The 25,352-nt window shown below is 42.0% G+C and overlaps 1 protein-coding gene across 20 annotated transcripts; it reads left to right on the top strand.

The window, feature by feature from the left end:
- On the top strand, positions 1 to 23,793 carry Pfkfb2 (6-phosphofructo-2-kinase/fructose-2,6-biphosphatase 2). 20 transcript variants are annotated; one of them, XM_029558763.1, is made up of 19 exons: positions 21 to 81; positions 215 to 501; positions 1,063 to 1,224; positions 3,155 to 3,239; positions 8,166 to 8,291; positions 8,999 to 9,095; positions 9,489 to 9,555; positions 9,689 to 9,763; positions 10,133 to 10,189; positions 11,223 to 11,347; positions 14,557 to 14,764; positions 15,159 to 15,305; positions 16,168 to 16,272; positions 16,966 to 17,095; positions 17,831 to 17,893; positions 19,490 to 19,554; positions 20,137 to 20,328; positions 20,961 to 21,029; positions 23,379 to 23,793. In XM_029558763.1, exons 2-19 carry the CDS (start codon positions 499 to 501, stop codon positions 23,589 to 23,591), a joined length of 1,989 nt encoding a protein of 662 aa, XP_029414623.1. In that variant the 5' UTR covers positions 21 to 81; positions 215 to 498; the 3' UTR covers positions 23,592 to 23,793. The 20 variants fall into 20 exon arrangements, 18 of the variants coding, with proteins under 18 accessions (XP_029414627.1, XP_029414623.1, XP_029414624.1 ...); XR_003847849.1 differs by lacking the exon at positions 21 to 81 and having other exon boundaries at positions 92 to 501; positions 20,137 to 20,339; positions 20,957 to 21,029; positions 23,347 to 23,521; XM_029558764.1 differs by lacking the exon at positions 21 to 81 and having other exon boundaries at positions 92 to 501; positions 20,137 to 20,316.
- The last annotated feature ends 1,559 nt before the right edge of the window (positions 23,794 to 25,352 follow it).

Below are 25,352 nucleotides of genomic sequence, written 5' to 3'. Positions count from 1 at the left end.
AGGGACTTAAGTTCCACTACCGGCTCTGATTCGCGGTAAAAGACACCGGGCTGGCCGGAAGGCCCTTGAAAGGGTCACAGGGTGAGTGACAGCTGCATGGTCTGGAAGCGTCTGAGAGGCGGGATGCGGGTCTGTATGCGCTGGATCAGGTGCTGGGCGGTGGTGCTTCGCCCTTTCGGGAAATGCTACTTAACGGGGACTGCCCCGGGTGCAGGCAGACCTTCAGGAATCCTGAGCCACAGCTGGTGGCGGTAGGACTGAGGAATTTCTAAGATCAGCGGAGGAGCATTGCAAGGTCTTTGAAAACAGAGAATCGTATGTCTTCATGAGCCGGTTGGTATCTGTCTGAGTTTGGGGACTGCGCTCCAGGCTCTCCACCCAGACTGATATCAAAACCTATGACTTATTTTGCAAGTAACATTAGGTAAGTTTTTCACCTCCGCTGAGCCCTGGGGGCTTAATTGGAGGAGGGCTTGTGAATGAGAACACCAAGGGAGAATGGTAAGTGGCTCAGGTAACATGTTTATGGCTCCGTACCCCCACCCTCACCCCAGCCCACACTCCCATTCTTGTTTTTCTGGACGAGTCTTACCTTTGGATTGGAATCACTTTCTTGATAGTGCACTTGATCTTTGCCCCCTTCACCTCAGTTGCCACCCCTGTCCTTCCACATTCTGAAAACTAGAATGTGAGTTCAGGAAGAAACTTGGGACAAGCCACTTAAGTCGATTATCCTCAGTTTTTCAGTGCTGTAAAATGAGAAGTGATAATGGTAGGAAAAGCTTATTGGAAGGTTGAAAGTTTCTTGGAAGGACTGCTGGATTTAAGATGTATGAATGTAAACTAAGTCTACAAATAAATGCAAAGTTGAAATGCAAGTCTATAGGCAAGGAAGCAGAGGATTAAGAAAGTGTGACTTATCCAAGGACATGTGGCTGTGAATTGGGAGGAAGAGGCTGGACTTGACTCTAAGGCCTCGTTGCTTACCCCATCCTGATCCTCTGCACTGTTTTTAGGGACATCTTCCTTCCCTTCCATGAACTTTCCCCCTTTCTTTTCCAGGTGTCTCCTGAAGAGCTACTATGTCTGGGAACTGTGTATCTTCCACAGAACACAGTAGCAGCAGCAGCAGCAGCAGCAGCAGCAGCAGCACCAGCAGCAGCAGCAGCAGCAGCATCTGTAAACCGCAAACCACAAACCTTCGAATGGCAAAGAAGAAGTGCTGTGAGTTTTGGGGAAGAGGTGTTCTTTTCCCTTTCAGGATTTTTCACCATGGGAGTATAGTTAGGATAGTAGACTCTCTTACTTGTTGGGAGCGAGTAGTAATTCTTTGACATAGCAATTTATTTTTTATTTTATTTACTTATCTTGTTTGAGGCAGATTCTTACTATAGAACCGTGGCTGGCCTGACACTCACTTTCTAGCCCAGGCTATGCTCTGACTCACAGAAATTCTCCTGTCTCCACCTTTTGAGTATTGTGATTACAGACAACTGCTATCATGTATGACTTAACACAGGAAGTTAGAACAAAGTCTCCAGTGGGCAATTTCCTGTCTCAAACAAGTGCATTTAGTGACCTACCTCTTTGGGGCTAGACTGCTCTGTAGCCCATCAGTTTCTTGGTGTTTTCATTGGGGATATTGGCATGCTTGCCTAATGTTGGAACCAAATATTACACTTACAATATGGCAGAGTGGCAAGGTACAGGGTTAGCCTGGGGCTGCTACTCTCTCAGTCCTCCTTTATCTCTTGGCTATGTTCTGAAAAGGTGACACTCACTGCATAAATTGCAGGTAGGAACCAGACGTGGTGGCATAGGCCAGCAATCCTGGCTCTTGGGAGGTAGAGGCAGGAGGATCACGCATTCAAAATCATCCTCAGCTACATAATGAGTTTAAGGCAAGCCTGGGCTCCATGAGACATCATCTCAAAAAACAAGCAAAAATTTCATGTAGGAACCAGTACGCCTCACCCCACTCCTCCAGGCCTGCGGGGAATGAGCCCTGACATGTGACTTACAGTGTCTTGGGTACCTTACTTTCTTACAGGTTTAGTCTTGTCTTTTGTAGACTTTTTTCATAGAACATTTTAATGCACAGAGACGACAGAAGTAGTAACAGGGAAATGAAGCATCATTTCTGGCCCCCATGAATCTCCATTCCTTAGCATTGTTATAGGCTGTTGAGCCTCCTAAAAGGAAGAGGAATTGGTCCTCAGATTTTTTTTTTCTGGAAATCTCAGGAATATTTTAGCATTCTTGATCTTCCTTGTGGAATGTACCTTAAAAAAAACAAAAAAAAAAAACCATCAGTCACTCCAGTAAGAAGTGGTTGTGCATGTTAGTAGGTGGAAGGAAGTGACTGGCATGAGACCAGTACTGTCTCATGTTCAAAGTTTTCTCCAGAAGTTTGGTCTTGGTTATTAGTTTCATGGTTAATGATGATATTCTGTCTTTGGCATCCATGAGGCATGTGTTGGACAGAAGCAGCTGGTTTAGGTATGACACTGAGGTCGGCATACCTCTATGATTACGGTTTCCTTTCCTTGCCAGGGCAGGAAGCCAGGTACCAAGGGCAACATATCTCATGAGTTAGCATGTTACTCAGTGTAGCCTTTTAAAGCAGACTACCTGGGTTTCAACACTAGTTTTACTATTTCCTAGCTGTGCACCCTTGAAAAAGTTGTTTAACCTCTCTTTGCCTCAGTGTACTCCTTTTTAAAAACAACCCCCTCCCTCTCTTCCTCCTTTTTTAATCTACCCCCTCCCCTTTCCTTAGACAGTGTCTCACTGTGTAGCCTAGACTGGCCTTAAACTTCTGATTTTCTTTCCCTCAGCTCCTGAGCACTAGGATGACAGGTGTACATTACCACTCTCAGCCTACGTTACTCCTTTGTAAAGTGGGGATTCTAAAACATTTCTCCTAAGAGTGATATGAGAATTAAATAAGTAAATACAGACAAGCACCCAGATGAGTGTTGGACATAAGCTCCTGGGTGTAAATTTTTACAGTAACTCTATATGCCTCTTGTATTTACTTATGAAACATTAAATATAGATTGAACTATACAAATGCTGCCAGCACCTCATAATTTAAGAGTTCTATGAAAAATTTTTTTTTCAGTGAAGAATATTTTCTCCTATTGTTTGACAGTATGGTAACCCAGATGTTCTGATCCAGAGGAAGCCTGTTCCTGTTACTATGATACATAATCCAAAAGACAGCAAAGAGGGATGGGGTGAGCATCAGACAGAACTAGAGTCAGCATTTCTGGCTCTGCTCTGTTTCCAGCTAGCAGCCTCTCCTGCCTGCCTTCCTCACCCTGGATTGCTCTTCTGGTTTGAGGGTTTTGAATAAGGAAGCGGTAATCCCAGGTCTCTCTTATGTTCTCCAGACTGTTCTCTGCTCCAGGCTCTGGTTTCTCTTTTCCAGTATCTGCTCTCATAAAACTGCTTTTTATATCCAATTGAAGGACTCTGGGTTGTAGTTTCTATATCCCATTTCTCTTACCTCATGGTTGAATTGTGAGATTGTAAGTGACCAGCTATTGTCTCCTTCCTGCTAATTACACCTGCTTGCTACCTTTGAATCCGGAAGTGACTGGGCTTGACTTCAGGACTAAAGAATGGCTATAGGGAGCCTTACTGAGATTTCAGTTGCACTAGAATGGGGGTGCAGGTGTGCTGTCTGGGTGGGTCCTTTTAAGGTACTCAAATAAATGCATCCAGGGAGCTTTCAAGGTTCCCTGAGAATAGGAATTGGGGCTTCTATATGTTTTTCTTATTTATTATTCTTTCTCCTCCTCCTCATTTAATTATTTTTTAATATTTTGAGTCAGTCTATAGCAAATTCCAAAATATATTTTTCCCTAAATCCAAAAACAGTGCATGTTTAGGAAAACCCAAATAATAGAAAAAAAAAAAAGAAAGTAAAATCTCTTATAATCTCTTTTATGTCCACTGAATTTGATTCTTAAATAATTTATTTGTTTATTTTTATTTTTATGTTTATGAGTGTTTTGCCTGCATGTATGTAAATGTACCCATGTATGCAGTGCCCATAAATCCTAAATCCAAAAACAGTGCATGTTTAGGAAAACCCAAATAATAGAAAAAAAAAAAAAAGAAAGTAAAATCTCTTATAATCTCTTTTATGTCCACTGAATTTGATTCTTAAATAATTTATTTGTTTATTTTTATTTTTATGTTTATGAGTGTTTTGCCTGCATGTATGTAAATGTACCCATGTATGCAGTGCCCATGGAGGCCAAAAGAAGGCGCTGGATCCCTTGGAACTAGCGTTACAGACCACTGTTACCTTCCATGCGGGTGCTGGGAACTGAACCTGGGTGCTGTGCAAGAGCAGCTATTGCTCTTAACTTCTGAATTATCTCTGTAGCCTCTAAATTTGATTCTTTTAGATGTTTAATTCTGGTATATCCTATTAACAATAGACTCATAGTTTACATATCTGTTCCATTGACTTTTATTTTTTAAAAATTTTTACTGTACTTTGGACATTTTTTCATGTTGGTTGTATTAGTCACTTTTCTGTTGCTGTGATAGAAACAACATGACCAAGGGAACTTATAAAAGGAAGAATTTATTTAGTTTTTTTTTTTTTTTAACCAAAGAGGCAAGAGTTCATCATGGCCGGGAGGCTTGATGGCAGAGGTAACTGGAGTGGGAGCAGAAGCTAAGCACTCACATCTTCAAGCAGGCACAGAAGCGTAGCATAACTGGAGATCTGGCATGGCTTAAGAACTCTCCAAACCCACCCCCAGTGACTTGCTTCCTCCAGCAAGGTGACACCTTCTAAGACCTCCCAAAACAATGCCACCAACTGGGGACAAAATGTCCAAATACATGGAGCATATGGGGGACATTCTCATTCAAACCGCCACATTGGTAAATTCAGATTTACTTCATTCTACATTGTATGGATCTCAATCTATAGACAATCATTTCACATTTTTCACTATCATAAAGAATGCTTCAATGAACACCATTACACTTCTGCATGCTTATATCAGTAACTTTTCATACAGAAGTAAAGAGCATGGTAAACCATTGGTAGACCATTAGAAATCTTGATTTGTGTTACAAATGTGTTCTTTGAAGTTCTGTATTTTAAACTATTTTCAGTACTTCAAGATATTTAGTGGAAGTTGGGTATTACCAACTGTAGCTGTACTGGTTAGTCAAAACATCAGTTTTCTAAGTGTTTGGCTATAATTATATGAACTTGGTTATTTTATGCCTACCAGACAAACAGCTAGACAACAGCTAGAGGGAATAAGTTTTATGACTTGATGAATAAAAGTAGCACTAATGAAACATGCTTTATGAGCTGTGTATTTCAAAATATTGGGCCTATTTAATGTGAATAATGGAAGAAGTCCTTGGCCATGGAAAGACTGGGAACCATTGGCCTCTTAGACATTGATAATAAAATTCCTTCTGGGAGGTGTAAACAATGTCTGCCCCCTCCTCCCTTGTACCCTGTGACAAACTGAGGTGTGATTTTTGCCAAACTACAGTCTGGGAAACCAGTGAGTTCATTGGGCTTACTTAGCAGTGGGCGAGGGTTTACTTATAGGAGTGTGGGTGCTCCCCGCTAAAGCCTCACTGGAAAGTCTTCATCCAAGTGTGGACGGTGACTTCTCCACAGCTGCATAAAATATTGAGAGAGCCTTCTCTAGGCTTTCTCAGCCTGTATACACTAGCCTCTCCTCCAGACTATGTCCAACAAGGGCCGACTGATTGGTTGGGAGGTGTGGCTGACTCTTCCCTGCCCCTCCTTTCTCACAGAGCATAATAGTAAGCTTAGCTATGATGATTCTAAGCAAGTGGGTACAAGCAAGCTTGGGAACATGGCATCTATCCATGGTCTGTCTGTCAGAGGACAGTCCTGTGCAACAGACATTTTCCTGGATGAGCATGGAGAACAGTCATGTTTGCTGTGGAGTCCCTTTTGTCAAGTGCTAATGTGCTGTCCAACAGCTGGCAATCATGAGATCAGAACTTTAGTTTTCCTATATATATGAGAGAAATTGTCAAGCCTTTGTTTTGATTAAGTGTGCTTATGAAGGGAGAATGAGTTGAAGATGGATAAAGCAAGTTGATCTTTGCATAAAGAAGATGAAAGAATTTCAGGATTGAAACAGTTTTCAATTGTATATCAAGAGATGATGTTATAGTATCTCTAGAATCAGTCAATGAAATGTGTCTTCCGTTCAAATTAAGGTCATGGTTTTGGTTTCTACAGGAAAGAATGCCTAATTTTTTTCCAATGTGGCAGTTTGAGATAGGAAGTGTTGTTTAGTTAGTTTTCCAGAAAATGAGAAGCCTGGTTATAGCAGGTGTGTGGGTGTGCTCTGGGCCAAGGCTAGGGGTATGGTTCTGAAGGGTAAGGGTGCGGAGTGCCTGGTGGCCCAACCCTGTGTCTTTTGTTCTTAACTTTCTCTGTCCAGTGTGGGTAACAGCAGCTAGCTCCCTGGTTGCTTTCTGAGTAGCTCCTAAGTGCCCCTACTCTTTTTTGTTGTTGTTGTTGTTGTTGTTGTTTTTGAGACAGGGTCTCCCTGTAGTCCCAGCTGTCTTGGAACTCACTATGTAGACCAGGCTGGCCTCGAACTCACAGAGATCCATCTGCCTCTGCCTCCCGAGTGCTGGAATTAAAGGCGTGCGCCACCATGCTCGGCGTGCCCCTACTATTTTAAGCTTTAGGGAGGGAAACAGCACCTTTGGGGGAATTGCCTAATATTAGAAGATATGAACAGAGTAGGTCTAAAAGTGAAGGCAGTGATCCAAACAGTGGGTGTCCAAAGGAGCATGTATTAAACTGGAAAACATGATGACTCGGAGTTTACTCCTAGAAGCTGATGTCAAGCAGACCTATTTGCCTGTTAGGGTCAATGATCAGGAACCAATGCCCATGAAGATTACAGGGTGTTATTTACTTATCTCTGAGCTCCGTGTTTGAATAGAGATGAAAATTGCACATGCTGCTTCATTACCTGTCTTGGCGAAGGCCCTGCCCAGTCATCCCTTTCTTCCACACATAGGGGTTGAAGCACTAAAAGTCTAGCACTCTTGTTCTCCAGGTCTCTTCATTCTTCTTTAAGGAAAAAATTCAGTCAAGAGGCATTTAATAGAATGTTTAAACAGAAGTTTATTTAGCAAAGCTAAGCAAAGCAAATATTCCAGAGATTGAAGTTGGCTTCCTCAAGGTGAAGACAGTCCAATGGGTTTTGCACTGTCAATTTTAAAGACGTTTTTAATGAATGTTTATGAGGGTGGTGGCATATTCATGAAATAAAGTGCTGCTTTTTCCCTCCTGAATCATGGTGGACCAGAGCTCTCTTGTAGAGTATTTCTTCCTATGATCCCTGCAAAAGGTAGTGGGATAGGGGATGTAAGAACTACAATGCACTTAATATAATGACAACTTGTCTCAGACCCTTTGGTAGAAATGCCAAAGGCAATTTGAGAAAATGCCCTAATGCCTTAGTTTCTGATATAGTGGGAACTTGGAGCGTCAAGGATGTAAAATGTCAGGAGACATAGTTGCCAAGATCCATCTGCGGTTTTCCTCAGTTCATATCTAACCTTTTGCCTGCTCTGCATCAGTGTCCATCTGTCTCTCACTGTGGTTTAGAAATTAAAACTGAAGGACTTCATGACCTGAATATAGAGGTCAAAATAGCTTGAGGCAAGGTTCTTTGTTCAGTAAATCAGCAAAGTCCTCCCAATGTCTCTGAAGGGATGTGTGGGATCCTCAAAGTAGAAACTCTTTTTAAAGCCAGTGCAATTTGGGACTGATAGAGTCACAGCTGCATTTCCATGTTGCTAGGCATTCTCATGGTAGAGAAGTGGCATGGTTACCATCTTCCTTATCCTTACTTCTTTTTCTTTCCATCCTGGGAACCCCTGTGAAGACCTCTGGGAAAGACATACCTTGGTGGGGGTACCTTCCGGAAGTCTGCATGACACTTTAACTCTGTTTCAAGAGGATATGCCAAATATAATCTCAGTTTGCCTTCTTACCCTTCCTGGACCTTTGCCCTGTAGGTTTATGAGGATTAAATGAGATTATGAAGTTCCTCATCCAGGGCATGAGCACTACTAGGCTTGTCACTTAGCTCTCCTTGTTTTACTTCTTTCAGCATGGGCTTCCTATATGACCAACTCTCCAACTCTCATTGTTATGATTGGTTTGCCAGCCCGGGGAAAAACTTACATGTCTAAGAAACTAACACGTTACCTCAACTGGATTGGGGTACCCACCAAAGGTAGGTGCAGGGCATTTCTTGGGAAGGGAGTGTTTAGTTCTGGTGTTCCACAGGCCTCTTAAGAGACTATCTCTTCCTAATATGAAGGTCACATAATGCTTCCGACAAAAATAAAGATTGCTTTCTCATTCTCTCTTTATTTATCTCCTGTCCCTAGACTTGCCTCCTGTAGGTCTGGGCAGATTGGCCTGATTTTCATGAAATACCTTTGCTAGAAGCATTAAGAATTAAACAAGGGGCTGGAGAGATGACCCAGTGGTTCAGAGCATTGGCTGCTCTTGCAGAGGACCCTTTGATTCTCAGCACCCACATGGCAGCTAACAATTATCCATAACTCCAGTTCCTTCTTACCTCCTTGGGCATTGCATGACAAGGGTGCACTTACATACTTGCAGGCAATACACTCATACATAAAATAAAAATAATAAAATTTAATAAAGTATTTTTAAAAAGAATTAAATGAAAATAGGGTTTACATTTTCAAAACTCTTGCCACAGGTGTCATATTATCTCACCCCAATAGTACCCTCATGAAATGGAGTAGTTCAGGAAATAGTCAGATTTGCGCAAGTTCTCTTAAGTCAGGACTTAAACCCAAGTCTTTTTAATTTGTTCTCAACATAGAATGGTGCTCTTTTCATCCCTTGGCCACTCTGTTAGGCCAAGAAGTCTCCTTTAGAGGGGTCATCATATTGTTTTTGCTGCAGTGTTTAATCTTGGGGTATATCGGCGTGAAGCAGTCAAGTCCTATAAGTCTTACGACTTCTTTCGACATGACAATGAAGAGGCCATGAAGATCCGCAAGTGAGTCTTGTTTTTAAAGGCCTGACCTAAGTCAACTCTTTCTGGGCCACTGTGAGACTGAATGTGATAGGGCTTCATTTTTTTTTCAGGAAATACCTTGGGAGTGGGGAATTTTAATGGAAGTTACTTGATAGAAAGATCAGCTTGAGTAAGGTGGGAGACAGATCTAGAAGATGCTTGTATGTGAAGCCTAAGGAGGGATACAACATATGCAGAGGGGCAGGGAAGAAGGTATAGGATGGTGTATAAACTTCAGCAGGAAAGTTGAAAGATTAGTTAGGGTAAATGTTTTGACCAGAAATTTACTGGGAAGTGGCATGACATTTAGAACCGCATGTGTCTCTGGCTTTGCTGGTCTTAGCTCTTCCACTGACTTCTTTGTTCTTATGGCAGGCAGTGTGCTCTAGTGGCACTGGAAGATGTCAAGGCTTATCTTACTGAAGAGAGTGGACAGATTGCGGTAAGCTGTGTCTGCTGTCCTTTGTTCATCTGCATTCTTTCAGTGTCCTGGCTACACAGCCCTACCAAGAGTCTGCTTTGGGTGGAGTTCCATTTCCTTCTCCCCTTTATTTACCTTGTGTGCTTGTGTTTAGGTGTTTGATGCCACCAATACCACTAGGGAGAGGAGGGACATGATTTTGAACTTTGCTGAGCAGAATGCCTTCAAGGTAGGCTCTGACTTTATGCTGGAAGCAAAGGAACGGGTGGTGGTGGGGAGCTGGGTTGGAGAGATGAGAGTGTGAATCTCTTTGATTCTGGTGAGCAGAGGATTAGATGTCTAATTCTCTTCTCTTGGGCTATACCCCCCAATCCTTGAGTGTTTTCTTTTAGGTCCTTTTCCAGACCTTTATTTAACCTGTGTGTGTGAGGTCCATGGGAGGTGGTAAGAGCTGTTTCTAAGTGAGAGGAGGCCTTGAAGGCCCCTTTTGTGAAGAAAATCCTGGAGATGTGGTAGCTGGGTGGGATATATGAGCATATGCTTTCAATGAAAACCTGGCATTTTTGACTTATTTATCATGCCTTCTCTCCATGGCCAGGTATTCTTTGTGGAATCTGTCTGTGATGATCCTGATGTCATTGCTGCCAATATCCTGGTGAGTGCCATCGCTGTATGTCGCCTTCTATAAGTGTGTGTGTGTGTGTGTGTGTGTGTGTGTGTGTGTATGTGTGTGTAGGGATTCTGGATAATGAAAGAAAAAGATGTGTTTGACATAATGAAAAAAATCTTTTCTACAAGAGCACCTTTTTAAACTTTATACTTTTCCCTTGAGAAAAGAAACTGGGGCTTTGAGGAATACAGTAAAAGTAGGCTTCTGAATGGAAACCAGGACCTAAACTGTGGGAGTCCTGGCCTTGTGATCTGATATTATATGATGCTGAGTCCTAAATATTGGACTAGATCAGACTCTTTTTCATCCATGTGCCTTATTGGAAAGTCATTTGCCTAGTCTAATGTTTTGGTCAGCCTTGAGCATTAAGCTCTTAAACCCTGTGGAGCACAGCAAAAGACAGTACCCTTTGGATGGGTTGTGTTGTATGTTGAGTAGGTGACTTTGCAAGGTCTCTGGAGGTGCTTTCACAACATCATAGGACCTGGCGTTATCTGATCTGAGGAAGAGGTCCTGAGTCCCAGGTCAGGTATTGGGTTACATACCCTATTCTGAGAAGCAGCAGAGGGAATTTGGAAGCCATTCTATGTTCCCAGGAAAATACATAAAGGAATCAGGCCAGAAGCAGCATCAAATGCATAACCCCTCTCTATCCTCAGGCCAGAGGCAGGCTCATGACTCTAGTCATCTTTTTCTTAGGCCAGGCTCACAGGACAGGAGAGTGCTTAATGAGTGGGCAGTGCTGATGCTCTAGTGAAAAACTATTTTTATGGGCTTCTTTTCTTTTTTAGCAGTGTCTGTTTGTAGCAGGGTTGTTAAGTAAGCAGAATTCTTTTTTTTTTTTGTCTTTTTGAGTTAGGATCTCCCTGTAGCCCCATCTGTCCTGGAACTCACTATGTGGACCAGGCTGGCCTTGAACTCACAGAGATCTACCTGCTTCTGCCTCCTGAGTGCTGGGATTAAACCATGCCCAGTAAGCAGAATTCTTAATAAGACCTTTATATTCCTATGATTTCAGGACGTGAAGGTGTCAAGCCCTGACTATCCTGAAAGGAACAGGGAGAATGTGATGGAGGACTTCTTGAAGAGAATTGAGTGCTACAAAGTCACTTACCAACCCCTTGACCCAGACAACTATGACAAGTAAGGTTTAAGGTCAATATTTGAAGAGTCGAGATAGGAGGAAAAGAGTCTTTCTCCCTCTTGTCCTTTAAAGCTTTCTGGTGTAGACCCATGATATTTATGTTGTTTAAAGAACAAAGTTTGTATTGTGACATTTATGTGGGTTGTGTGCTTTAATCACTGAACTTTAAAATGCTTCTGTATTTTATTTATTTATTTATTTATTTATTTATTTATTTATGTATTTATTATTTCTGTTTTGTATATATGAGTGTTTTGCCTGCATGTATTTGTATGTATGTAAGTATACCCATGAGTGCAATGCCCAAGGAGGCCAGAAGAGTGTGTCAGATCCCCTGGAACTGTGAGTGCTGTTAGCCACCATATGGGTGCTGGGAACTGAACTTGTGTCCTACTACAAGAACAGCCAGTGCTCTTAACCACTGAGACATCCATCTCTCCAACCCCTACTGAACTATTTTTTAAAAATATTTATTTTATTTTAATTTTTGTCTTTTTGAGACAGGGTCTCCTTGTAGCCTCAGCTGTCCTGGAACTCACTGTGTAGACCAGGCTGGCCTCGAACTCACAAAGATCCACCTGCCTCTGCCTCCCAAGTGCTGGGATTATTTTATATGTATGAGTGTATTGCTTGCATGTATGTTAAGTGCAACTGTGTCATGCAATGCCTGCAGAGGTTTAAAGAGGGTGTTGGATCCCCCAGAACTGAAGTTATGGATGGTTGTTAGCCTCCATGTGGGTGCTGGGAACTGAACCTGGGTCCTCTGGAAGAGCAGCCAGTGCTCTTAACCACTGAGCCATCTCTCCAGTTCCCCACTGAACTGTTTTTTGCCATCAGTTTTTTTATTCTCTAGAACAAGCTTTTCCATCTCAGCATTACCGTATATAGGCATTTTGAGCTGTATAATTATTTGTTGTAGAGTCTATTCTGTGTATTATAAGATGTCGCTCAACATCCTTGTCCTCTTTTTACTAGATGCCAGGAACACCTCCATGCTGTAAAAATTTAAAATGTTTTCAGACATTAGCAAATGTTTCCTGGGGATCCACATTATCCCTAGTTAAGAACCATGGCTCCAGATTAGTAAATCCGAACTAGGATATCCCTTTGAGATGTGTCATCAGTTTTGATCCATTTTAAAGTTTACCATATGTTATATAATACATGTCTTAATATATATGATTATGCTATATAGCATGTGTCGCACAGAATGTTTCATACACACACACACACACACACACACACACACACACACACGTACTCGCTTGAGTCAGGGAGAAACGTCTGATAACTACTAGCCATCTAAGGTACAAGAGCTAAAATAAAATGTTAAGTCCATGTTGAAGAAAGATGGTGCCTACATAGAAACCTGTGGGAACATGGCCTTATGAAATACTGTGTTTGGTTCTGTTTTGTTTTTTGAAACAGAATCTCAGGGAACTCCACACCAGTCTTTAACTTACTATGTAGCTGAGGATGACCTTGAACCCCTGATCCTTCTTCCTCCACCTCCATAGTGCTGAGATTACAGGGTGCACCATTATTCCTGGCTCAGAGTTGAGAAGAGACAGCTCTTTTGGTGAGGACAGCATGGCAGCAGGACCAACTCTTGCCCATGGTGTTGGGAGGCTGCCTGCTTGCATCTCAGAGGGTCAAGAAGCAGAGGTTATGGTGCTCACCTTTCTACCTTTCTTCTTTTTCATTCATTTATTTATTTATTTGGAGTCAAGGTCTTACTCTGTGTTCTAGGCTAGCCTTGAATTCACAGCAGTCCTCCTGCCTCAGCTTCTTAAGTGCTGTGATTATAGGTACGAGGCACTATGTCTGGCTTAGTTTCTTTTTATTCGGCCCAGGATCCCCTAGTCCATGATATGATACTGCCCACAATCAGGGTGAGTCTTCCTCATTTAATCTTCTGTGGAAACAAACACCCTCACAGATACATGCAAAGGTGTACCTCATTAGTACCCTAGGCATTTTTTAAATTCAATCAAGCTGATAATAAAAAATAGTCACCATGTATGTACATTTGGGGGCATTTAACAGTTTTAGTCACATGAAGATACAGCATTTTAGACAAGCAAATAGAAACATCATTAACATTGTACATAGCACAATGTTGAATCACTACAATTGTCTGATTGATGTTTTGGAGTTTTTAATTTCTTCAAATGGGTTGCCCAGGTATAAGTATTTAGAAGGGTTCCCATAATAAGTGGCTGAAAATCACTGCTGGATATAGAGTATGGGGCATCTTCAGTTAGCCCTAAGTCCTGTATAGAAAAGTATTCTAGAAAGACATTTATGTGTAGGCGTATATGTTTATAGATTTTCACCTCATTGATGGGTGATTTACATTATTCTACCTTTTTTCCTGAGTACCGTTTTGAATAAACCCGTAATTACTTTACTATTAAGAAAAGGACTATGGCCACAAAGCAATCATTTGCAGAAATGCATTTGGGGGAGGTTGATTAGGTGGTGTGAGGTGTGGGTAGACGTCTGTCTCAGCCTGTGGTTGTTCTCCTTCCTTCCTTCATCCTGAGGTGCCATGTTCTTGTTAGATCTTGACCACTTCAGGTGGAGCCTGTATTTCTTACCAAATTTTTAATTTAGAAAAATCTTCAGGTCACTTAGTCTAGGCCCTGAAGGAAAGCCTGGATTCTGTTCACCAAATGTACCTACATTGCATGGCACAGAATTGGCACCAAGGAAATAGTACATACTTGCTAGAAGTTAAGAAATTGTATGCTAGTATGCTATCTTGGTTTTGGGGCGTAATCTCTTACCTTTTATTGGTCTTTTGGAGACAGGTCTCCTAGTTCCTTGTCTGGTCTCCCAGCTACCTGGAACTCACAATGTAGACCAGGCTGGCCTTGATCTTGTAGAGATCTGCCTACCTTGGCATCCTGAGTGCTGGGATTAAAGGTGCACGCCACCACACCTGGCCTGCCTCCTTCCATTTGGTTCCATAAATGTGACAATAATGGGAGAGGAGGAAGAGCTGGTGTGGGTATGCAAGTCAGTGTGGAAATCCTTCCCTGTGCTTGTTTGTTCATTTGACCCAGGCTGGCCTCAGATTCATGATCCTTCTGCTTTAGCCTGGAAGTGCTGGGGTTATAGGCAGATGCTAATATGCCTTGGGTACCCCCCCCCCTTAGTTTCAGATTTTCTTACCCTGAAATTTCTTCTTCCTGCTCCATCCTAGGGACCTTTCTTTCATCAAGGTGATAAATGTAGGCCAGCGATTTTTAGTCAACAGAGTCCAGGACTATATCCAGAGCAAGATAGTCTACTACCTTATGAATATCCATGTACAGCCTCGCACCATTTACCTTTGCCGGCATGGAGAGAGCGAGTTTAATCTTTTGGGCAAGATTGGGGGTGACTCTGGCCTCTCGATGCGGGGAAAGCAGGTGAGTAGTTAGCCAGCAACCTGGATTTCCTAAGCTTAGAATTAGAAGGGTGTGGTGGAGGTCATCTGTTCTATCCCCTTCTGCTTAAATCCCATTTGGGTTTAGGCTGTGGTTTCATATAACCAGGCAAGTGCTAAAGATGTTTTCTTGCTTATTGCTCCTAGGAGATTAAAGTATGGGTAGCCCTCTGAGCAGACCCTTTCTGCTCTCAGAAAATTATTTGGTACAATTTGTGATGTTAGCACAGGGTACTCTAGCTGAAGTTCATTTCCTCTTGGGCTTGTATTTTGACAGTGACTAGACAAACTGCCACTGTTGGTCAAGTTAGCAGTCTGTGTGTGAGTGCTATTTTGTTGTGTGTTTTCTTTGTTTAGTTTTTATTTTCAAACTCTAGTTTGCTCAGGTTCTAAGGAAATTTCTGGAGGAACAGGAGATCCAAGACCTCAAAGTGTGGACAAGCCAGCTGAAGAGGACTATTCAGACTGCTGAGTCCCTTGGGGTGACCTATGAGCAGTGGAAGACCCTCAATGAGATTGATGCTGTGAGTAGGAGTTTCTGATCCAGGCGGAGTTATGATTTGGGTAATTTTTTAGAAAATTAGAATCACAAAGTAGAAACTGAGGAATCTGAATCTGGCCATTTCAGAGGTTAGGAGAGAAAGTGGGGGTAATTCTACCCTTAGTCCGGTCTTCTTGGCTGCTCAGGCTGGTGCCTGTGGAGAGTAGAGTCTACTAAGGACTCATTTTGTTCCTTTGTATTTTCCACCTGGAAAAAAACAAATGCCTAGTCAACTCAGTTCTTTAATTTTTGCTTTGATCATTTGGTCAGCAATTCTGTAAATTCTTAGAATTTCCCTAAATTTCTCTTGCTTTCTTTATTTCTGAGCACAAAATTAGACATTTCTTTTTTTTTTTTTTATATTGAGACTGAGTCTAACTCTATAGCACAGATGGGCCTGGAACTCAGGATCTTCCTGCCTTGGCTTCCCAAATACTGAGATTACAGGCACAATCCACTATGCCTAGCTTACATCGTTCTCTTTCTATACTCCTTTCTACCCTTTTATTCCTCCTACAAGGTTTCCAGTCCCCCCAGTTTCCCTTCTTCACCTGCTTCCTGACCCTTTTATACTGTAGGTTCCTTCTGACTTGTACCTTCCCTTTTAGTTGCTGGTGAGAGTTGCAGCTTCAGCTAGAGAAGTCACTTTTCTCCTAGTGGCTCTTACGGACGACACTTTGTAACACCCTGTGCCACTGGTCACAGTCAGCTACAGTACACCAAAGGGCTCAGTGCATGGCTCCAACACATAGTGAGGAATTAGTGTTCTTCAATGACATCTTTCTCAGCAGGGATGTAGTGAGCGTAGACCAGCCTACATCTAAAGCCAGTTCGGCTCCTTGCAGGGTGTGTGTGAGGAGATGACATATGCCGAGATTGAGAAGCAGTATCCAGAGGAGTTTGCACTTCGAGATCAAGAGAAGTATTTGTATCGATATCCTGGTGGGGAGGTAAGGCTTCCTTCACTTGGAGAACTGTCCAGCCCTTTACTGGGAGCCTAGCTTTAACCTAAGGGAAGGATTATGTCTGGTCTTGAGAGAAGTAGAAAGGGTGACGTAGGCATCACTGCTTATCAGCTGACATACTCAATGATTTATGCTTTATGAATTTGTTAAGATCTCTAGGGAAGAGGGTAATGAGATCCTCTGTATTGAGAGTGTTGTAGAATGGACATAGTCTTCCTTTTGTTCATTCTCTTCCCTTTGCCTCACTATCATCTAGTCACCAAATAAGCATATAGGGCATGCGGTACCTCCCTCCCATCTTCCATGTTGCTGTTTTCCTCATCTGAATGACTTCCTATTCTATGGGTGAGATGGTAAAGGCAAACAAAATATAGTGCAGAGGTACAGGAAACTTCTAGAAGTCTTTGGCTGCCTTGCCCACTACCTATTAATCTCTGGGAAGAAAAGAGAAACAAACAAATTGAATTCAAACTTCCTTGTCTTGAACAGTATGTGGTTTGGGGTCTAAGTATTGCTTTTGAAAGACCTAGGTATTCTTAAGAAATCAGAACTGGGGAAGTTAGGCCACACAGAGACAATAGACCTTCAGGAGTGGTCTTTTGACTCTGAGAGTTGGCCAATAACATGACTACCAGTGTGCACCTAGCTCTTACCAGGTCTCCTCACTTCTCCTCACAGTCATACCAGGACCTGGTACAGCGGCTGGAGCCTGTCATCATGGAGCTGGAACGTCAGGGCAGTGTCCTCGTCATCTCTCATCAGGCTGTCATGCGCTGTCTCCTGGCCTACTTTTTGGATAAGGGTGCAGGTGCCATTTGAGGGAAGGGATGGGGGACACATCCACATGGATAAGGCTGGGCTTGGTGGTATAAGGATACTAGCCCCTTCCCCTCTTCCACTCAAATTAGAAAATATTCTTCAGGCAGCACTGTGGGACTTCCAGCAGCCATTGGCCAAGTACTTGATAACTTCACTCTTTTGCTACAGAAGCCCCCAGTGGAGGCTGGCTACATTGGTGCTGCTTGATCCTGCCTGGCTAAAGGACCAGCCATAGGCTGACATTACTGGCAGACATCAAGAGGGTGGTTGAATAGTACCAATTTGCCAGTCTAGCTACTGGGAGGTGGTATATTAGAATACTCTTCATCCTCTGAGTTGGGGATAGAGCAGCTGTTTTAGAAAAGAGCAGGATGGAAATGCTGCTCAGGCCCTCCTCTCCCCCACTCTTTGGGCTACCCCAAACCTGCAGATTGGCCTTTGATTGCTCAGGTAGGCCACAGTCTTCCTTTCCAGGAGGCCTTCGTTTTAGAACATCTTTCTTTTTTTGTGTACATTTCAAATCTAGAATGGCCTTTTCTCCTTCCTTATGACCCAATAGCTTTCATAACTTCTTTGGACTCTTCCTGAGTTTATGGGAGAAGCTGTACAGCCCTAGGTGGTGATCAGAGTAAAGAAAACTTAAGAGCTCCTTAGATTCTTTTTCTCAAATGGCTTTACTCTGTAATACTGTGAGACTTCCCTTACTGGATCTTTTTTCTTTCAGATGAGCTACCGTACTTGAGGTGTCCTCTCCATACCATCTTCAAACTTACTCCTGTGGCCTATGGTAACTATGAGCTTGAGCTGGTGAGAGGTGGGGATCCAGGAAGGTCAGCATATCTAAGTTGTCACTGAAAATTGTCTGAAGTTCTACTTCAGCACCCCTGTATAGCAGGGATGTTCCATTAGTCGTTTTCATTTTAAACGAATATATTCATGTGTGCATATTTGAGAGTATTTTTTTGAGAGTATTGAGAGTATTATATGCCCTGTTGGCATGCTTGGTCATACTGAAACTGAGGAATTTTCTCTTGAGCTTTTTCTTGATGGCTTTAAAAAAATTATTTTTATTTTATGTATATGAGTGTATTGCCTGCATGTATGTAAGTGTACCTATGTTGTGCAATGCCCACAGAGGACAGAAGAGGGCATCAGGTCCCCTGGAACTGGAGTTGTGGATGGTTGTTAGCTGTCTTGTGGGTGCTGGGAATCAAACCCGGATCCTCTGCACAGCAGCCAGTGTTCTTAACTGCTGAGCCATCTTTCCAGCCCCCTTGATGGCTTTTTTAAAAATTAATTTTTATTGATTTTTTTGTGAATTTCATACAATGTATTTTGATCATATTTAGATCCCCTCATCTATCTGCACCTCCCCACTTTCTAACCCCCCACCAAATTTATGTACACAGACACACACACACACACATATTTATTTATAGGCATATATATATACATATATATATTTATAGGCTTATAAATATATTTATATATGCCTATAGAGTCAGTCAGGTTTGTATTCCCAAATGCCCTTAAGTATGCATTCATCCACTGGGGCCTGGTCAACCTACTAAGAATCTCACCCTTAAATGAAGCTGAATCTCCCCTTCACAGAAGTCATCAGTTATGTTTTTCCTCAGGTAGGGTTGGGATTTCTTACCCACTTCCCCATATCTGTGCTTGAATTTTGTCTGCCTTGATCTTACGTGGAATTTGTGCATGCCATCACCATTGATGTGCATTCACATGAGTAACTGACCAGCTGTCTGAAAAACTTTCCTTGTCATCCACCACTGCTGGCTCTTACAATATTTCTGCCCCCTCTTCTACAATGATCCCATAGCCTTGGGAGGCACAAGTGTGATGTAGATGTCCTATTTAGGATGAGCAGTCTGCAGTCTCTTATTCTCTGCACAGTGGCTAGTAGTCCTCTGTGTTAATCACTACCTGCTACATAATGAAGCTTCTCTGCTGAGAGTTGAGAGGTGCATTAATCTATGGGTATAGCAATAAGTCATTAGGAGTCAGTTTAATACTATACCTACTTAATAAAATTGTTGTAGTAGTCTTTCTCTCATGGTCTGTGGCCCATCTAGCCATAGGTTTCTAGGCCTGATATCAGTGTCAGATATGGGCTCCATCCTATGAAGTATACCTTAAATCCAGTTAGAAAGTAGTTGGTTACTCCTGTAACATTTGTACCACTATTGTACTGATGGGCCTATCTTTGCAGGCCAGTTGTTGTAGCTTAAAGGATTCATAGCTTGCCAGGTCTGGCCTAGAACTAGGCTGGCCTGGAACTCATGACAATCCATCTGCCCCGGCCTCCTGAGTGCTGGGATTACAGGTGTGCCTCTGACAGCTTTTGTTTCCTCTCTTTTCTCAGGGTGCAAAGTGGAAACAATTAAACTCAGTGTGGAGGCTGTGAACACTCATCGTGACAAGCCAACCGTAAGTATTTTCTCATCACCTGAGCCTTTAAATCTTTGGCATCAAGAGACTTGGGTTTTTCTTATGTAAAAGAAAAACAGATTCAGAATTCACGACCTGTATGGTCTCCTTACTTCCAAAAGGAAAAGATGAGGGAATTACTAATTTTTAAAATGAGTACCCTTTTCATGAATTGTAACCCTGAAAGTTGGCTCCTGGGAGTTGAGTTAAATATACAAAGTGTTTGGCTAAAGTGAAATGTACAAATTCCCCTGCTGCAACCCTGGGGAGGCAAACCAATGGAGTGAGCAGGTACAGGTCATCTCCTTGGTCTGTTCCTAGCGATCTGTGTGATTTTAAGCAAACCCCTCTTTGTTGGTTCCCTTCACTGCACCGGGATGTGATGCCTAGGGACCGTCTCCTGTGATATCTTTTTACTTGCCTGAGGCTAGGGGATCAAGCTACATCCTGTGCGCAGAGCTCATTCTTACGTGCAGAAGAGCAGGAGGAAGAGCTTTTATGCTCAGGAGCATTGTTTGACCTTTATGGATGAGGTTTTGGCATGGCTTTTCATGTATATGGTATCCCTCCATTTCCAATCAGAACAACTTCCCCAAGAACCAAACCCCTGTAAGGATGAGAAGGAACAGCTTTACGCCTCTGTCCAGTTCGAACACAGTAAGGCGTCCAAGAAATTACAGTGTTGGGAGCCGGCCCCTCAAGCCCCTCAGCCCTCTCCGTGCCCTGGACATGCAAGAAGGGGTGGACCAGCCGAAGACCCAAGTCAGCATTCCGGTGGTGTAATTGTGTGTTTCCCTCCAGCTTTGGCCCCTTGCCCTTGCCACTAATCACCAAGAAGTCATTTAACTTCACCCCCATTCCTACCCTCAACACCATTAATCTTAGCACAGAATATGCACCCATGCGTGTGCAAAATAACTTTAGCTATTCTGAAGTGTTAAACATCTCACCCAGGGGCAAGAGGCAAGTTGGGTCTTTTAGGACAGGTCCCTAGGTGGGGTGGTCTGGAGGAAGAAGAAAAGGATATATACTCCCCTGGAGCCAAAAATGAATCACATACTTGGTTCTTTTCTCTGTTCCCTGATGTCTCAACTCACTGATGTCCTTGTGTTGGTGAAGTGTTGTGTGTATGTGTGTTTGGGGGTGGGGAGGCAGTGCTGAATAGAGAGAGACACAAAAACCCATTTGTCCTTCCACCTTTGTCCTTTTAATGTGTCTTTACAGTCCTTACTTGACTTCCCTGTCTTATAGCTTCTCTTTGGGATATCTGGTGTAATGCATGGTATTATGGTGTCTTAAAGTAAAGGATAGCTGATAGAAGTCTAGGCCCCATTGATGCTGTCTGCAGAGGGTCTGGACCTGCACTGGGAGAGTCTTCCCTCCCTTCTCGCTTCCTCTCCAGCCAGGTCCTACAAGGGTCAGCCCAGGCTACAGAACATCCACAGAATGCCCTGGAGTTTGCAAGTGGACATAGGGTGAGAGCACTTGCCTCTTTTCATGGGAAACCATCCCAAGTTTTGATGCCCTGGGGGTGGGGGGAGGGGCTGGCTCTGAGGGTTTGGAAATGAGAGCCAGACATAGTCCTTTGCTGGTTGTGGAGTGGGGTTGGGAGTGGGGGTGAGGTCTAATTGGTACAGGCTAACAGTTTATATTTTTTGTCATGTGGCTCTCAGTTTGCTCACTAGCCACAGTAACTTTCCTGCCATAGCTCATGACCTTTGGAGCTGTTTAAAAATACTGGGAGCCACTATTGAGACCTGGATTGCTCTAGGCCAAAGGGAGAGCATTCAATAAAGTTCAGTAAACTGCTCATTGTTTTCTAATACTTTGGGGAACACTTTCCTAAAGTTAATTCTTTTACATGAAAAATGTTTTTCAAGCATGGACAAGTTTTGATGATGATTTTAACCTCTCTCATTAAGGTATTTTTTTCAATATTTCTATTAAGGAACTATCTCAGTGTCCTAAGGAGTACACTGGGATTTTGCTCTTGAAAGTTGATATCTTTTGCTTGTCAAGATTTTTAATGGCCTAGGATAGCTTGAACACATGCACTTTTATGTGTGTATGTGTGCACGTGCAATGTGGACCAAGCCTTGTGTTTGCTTGGAAAGCATTTGGCTAGTGAGCTGAACACCCAGTTCATTCATGTACATTTTCAAAGAGACAAATCTAAAAGTTCTCATAGGATTTTCAGATGAGACAGGTGACTCTCTACCTCTCAATTTGTCAGGTGGGATTAACTGGTTAGAGCAAGTTAGCAGATTTTCAAGAGATTTTGTTTTGTGATAGAAAGCCATTTCCCATGGTTTTCATCAAAAGCATTCCGTAGACTCTCCTTTGACCTTTTGAAATATATACATGCTTAGGTCCTCCTGAGTCAGGCTGAGATCTCTGGGATTGGAGTCTAGATATTTAGGTATTTAAATAGCTTCCTTAGTGGCTCTTGATTTGTATCCAGGTTAAGAATGCCATTAAGAATGCCCCACTTTAGGGGCTGTAGAGATGGGCCAGTGATAAAGATTAAGAGCGTTTTTCTGCTTTTCCAGAGGACCCAAATTCAGTTCTAAAACCCGTGTTAAGTGGTCACAACTATCTATAACTCTAACTCCAGGAGATCCAAATTCTGGCTTCTGTGGGCAGGCGCGCGCGCACACACACACACACACACACACGCATGCATACATAAAACTAAAAATAAATCTTTGTTTTAAATGTTACTTTATGAAGCTGAGTAGAAAAATATCAGTGTATTAATTTCTTGAACAAAGTATGTATCAGACTGGAAAGTTTGAATTCTTCTTGGTTCTGAAAAGATGGGTCTTTGGAATTAGATGTTGGAGAAGACCACAATATTAAGTGAAGTAGCCTCTTAAAGGCAGGCTGCTATGTTAGAAAGGTGCTCTAAGGTCTGGGCCCATCTTTTACTCTTGGTATTATGGGGAGATGTGGAACAAGTTACTAAATTAAACAAATATCCTTGAATACAAGCTGGGATTTTAAGTGTGGTGAAGAGAGGCACTGAGGTAGAACCTGTGAGCCAAGGGCAGCTGTTAGCACAGACTGCTGACTGGAGTCCTTTACTTTTATATTGCATATAGAATATCTGTCAGTTTCAAAGGCTACTTGCCTATATTTTTCTTGAAATTCAAGACAAAGTAACTTGCAGTTCCTGTTAAGTACATTATCCCCAGTAGTGCTTTTTGTTTGTAGGGTTTAGTCCTTAGTTGGGGAAAGGAACACAGAAAGAAAAAAAATTCCAATTTTCTTGCCCTGAAAAAAGCTACTTTAAGGAGATAGTACATGTAGTTGACAAATGAATATTTGCAAAAGAATCAAACACTCAGTCTAGAAGTGCTGATGTTGTTGTAGAGTATAGTTTACTTCTATTTTCTTGTTCTATGGCTATGAGACCCAAAGGGTTGGGGTGTCCTCTCCTCAGAGCATGAGCATGAGCGTGAGATGTGATCTGGGTGGTATGTCTGGCACTTTTGCAAGGTTGCCTTGTCAACCATTGCATAGTTATTGACAGCTCTAGTTCAAATAGGCATTTGCCCTTTCTTCTGCTGCAAGGTAAGGGTAATTCAGAGCTAACGAGTGAGAAGAGGAAGAGCTTTGATGAGGGGTCAGGTTGTACCCCCTCTGAGTAAGAAGAGAAGTACCTGACAAAGGACATTAAGTTAGTCTCTTTTAAATGCCATCATTAGAGGCAGGTCACTGTATATTCATTCTGGTTTTCAGACTGCTGATCGTTTTTTCCAGTTTCCCCCTGTATTGGTTTGTTTCTCCTAGAAGAAGAGCTGAGGTAGTCCTGTTGTCTTCAGACAGGACAGGAGAAGTTGGAGTTGGAGTTGGAAAACAGCAGGAGTTTCAACATCCTTCAATTTTTAGATCAAGATCCCTTCAGAGAAAAGTTCAGCAGGAGAAGCCAGGAGAATACAGAATGGAACAGTGCTCTTAATCCAGAGTTTAGGGAACTTCTACTTCTCATCTTTTTGGCCTTTCTTTCCCCTTGCAACTTGAATGTATATTGGTGATAGATTTCCATTGTTTTGCTTGTGTCTCTATTTCTCAAGTCCTATAAAGGAAAGATTACTTCTAGAGTACCCTTTACTGAGGGTTTTAGTTTTATTATGGGGAAATAGGTAAAGATTTAGATCTATCTGTATAAAATGGGGAAAAGAAAACTGTAATATATTGTTTCATTTTATTTTTTTACTTCAAAGCTGAATGAGAGATGAGACCCTGAAAAAGGCTGGGAGTGGTGCTGGAGATACAGCTCAGTGGTAGAATCCTTGTCCCGCACAAGTGAAGTCCTGGGTTCAGTCTCCAGTGCTGAAGTCTGGGGAGGTGCTGAATGATAAAATCAGTACAGAGATTTGAAAGAGAGCACTAAAGCAGATTTAGAGAACCTATTTCTGCTTTTACCTTTTCATTTCCAAACTAGAACTTAGCATTTACTGATTATTGGTAGGGTCTTTTGGCAAAGGAATTATCTCATATTGAGGCGATCTGAGTTTCAAAGAAACTCATGTCCAAAGTTCCAAAGAAAAATGTCAAGTAATTGAGGCAACTATATCGGAGTGATGTCATTTTATGCATATTTCATTGTCTTTGCCAGTCCCAGAAGAATCTTGTGGGTGGATCCACACTGAAGAAAATCTCAATTTCATGTACTCTAATACAGTATATATAATTAGAGTACATGAAATTGGCTAGTAACAGGGAGTGCAGATAGGGGAGGGGATCAAAATATACTCAATATATTGTATGACATTCTCAAAAATTCAATTAAAAATAAACTTAATAGATTTCCCAGTTTTTTTGTATGCATTTTGAGTTGTTCGTGTTTTAAAATATTTTTACTTAAAAAATGTGTAACAATTGAGTCAGGTAGAAACATTGGCATGCTAGATCTTTGATTTTCCCTAGAGGTGATACATATCAGAAGTGTGTCTTGGAATTTAATTTTGTAGTGTCCAAAAGACTATCTCTAGTGGGCCTGTGCGCCGGTTGATGTCCAGCTGGGCCTGTAAGCCAATGATCTACCTGTTTTCTCATTGCACTTATTGGTAGTATATGCACATTATTATAATTCTTTACCTATTACGTGGTCCAACAAGACAGGAACTAAACATTTTACGTTTCCTTTATGGAGAAGTTCTGTATACTGTGGTTTTTCATAGACATTTATTGTGTGATAGTGGGCAAATTCTCATTATTTTACAAAAAATGATGTTGTGTATTACTTATGTAGCATTTTGTGATCTCAGCTAAGGTAATGCCTTAAAAGCCTGAAGTTGTGACCTGCCTTTGAAGTCATCTCATCCAGTCCCCTGCTTCAGGGCAGGACTTCACTTTTATCATCCATTTCTGAACCTTCTGTATCCTCAACCTAGTCTATCATGGAATGTAGCATCCTGTCTGAGAGTAATGCTACTTTTAGTCTGCCGTGTGTTTGGCTTTTACTTTTGATTTTATGCAAAGGAAAATTTCCATTAAAAAACTGATTTTAAGAGTGGATCAAAGTATTCTTTTCAGTAAGCCTTTCACTGGGTATCTCTGACCAATATTTATGTAACTTATTGTATATGAATTGCTTGTATAGTTTTTTTTTTTTTTTTCTGTTGAAGTAACAAGATCAACTCATTTTGGTATGATGGTGTTTTTCCTGTGGCAGAAGTAAAGGGCTTATCACAAATGGTCTTATGAGTATAGGGAGGGGCTGAACTCCACTGGTTTGATGGAAATGGACTGAATTGAGAAGCTTGGTAACAGAATTTTACTGCAGGTTTTCT

This window comes from Nannospalax galili, unplaced genomic scaffold (assembly GCF_000622305.1).
Source record: "Nannospalax galili isolate Female #2095 unplaced genomic scaffold, S.galili_v1.0 scaffold309, whole genome shotgun sequence".
Classification (NCBI taxonomy): domain Eukaryota; kingdom Metazoa; phylum Chordata; class Mammalia; order Rodentia; family Spalacidae; genus Nannospalax; species Nannospalax galili.
This window is presented reverse-complemented; position numbering and strand designations above follow the sequence as displayed.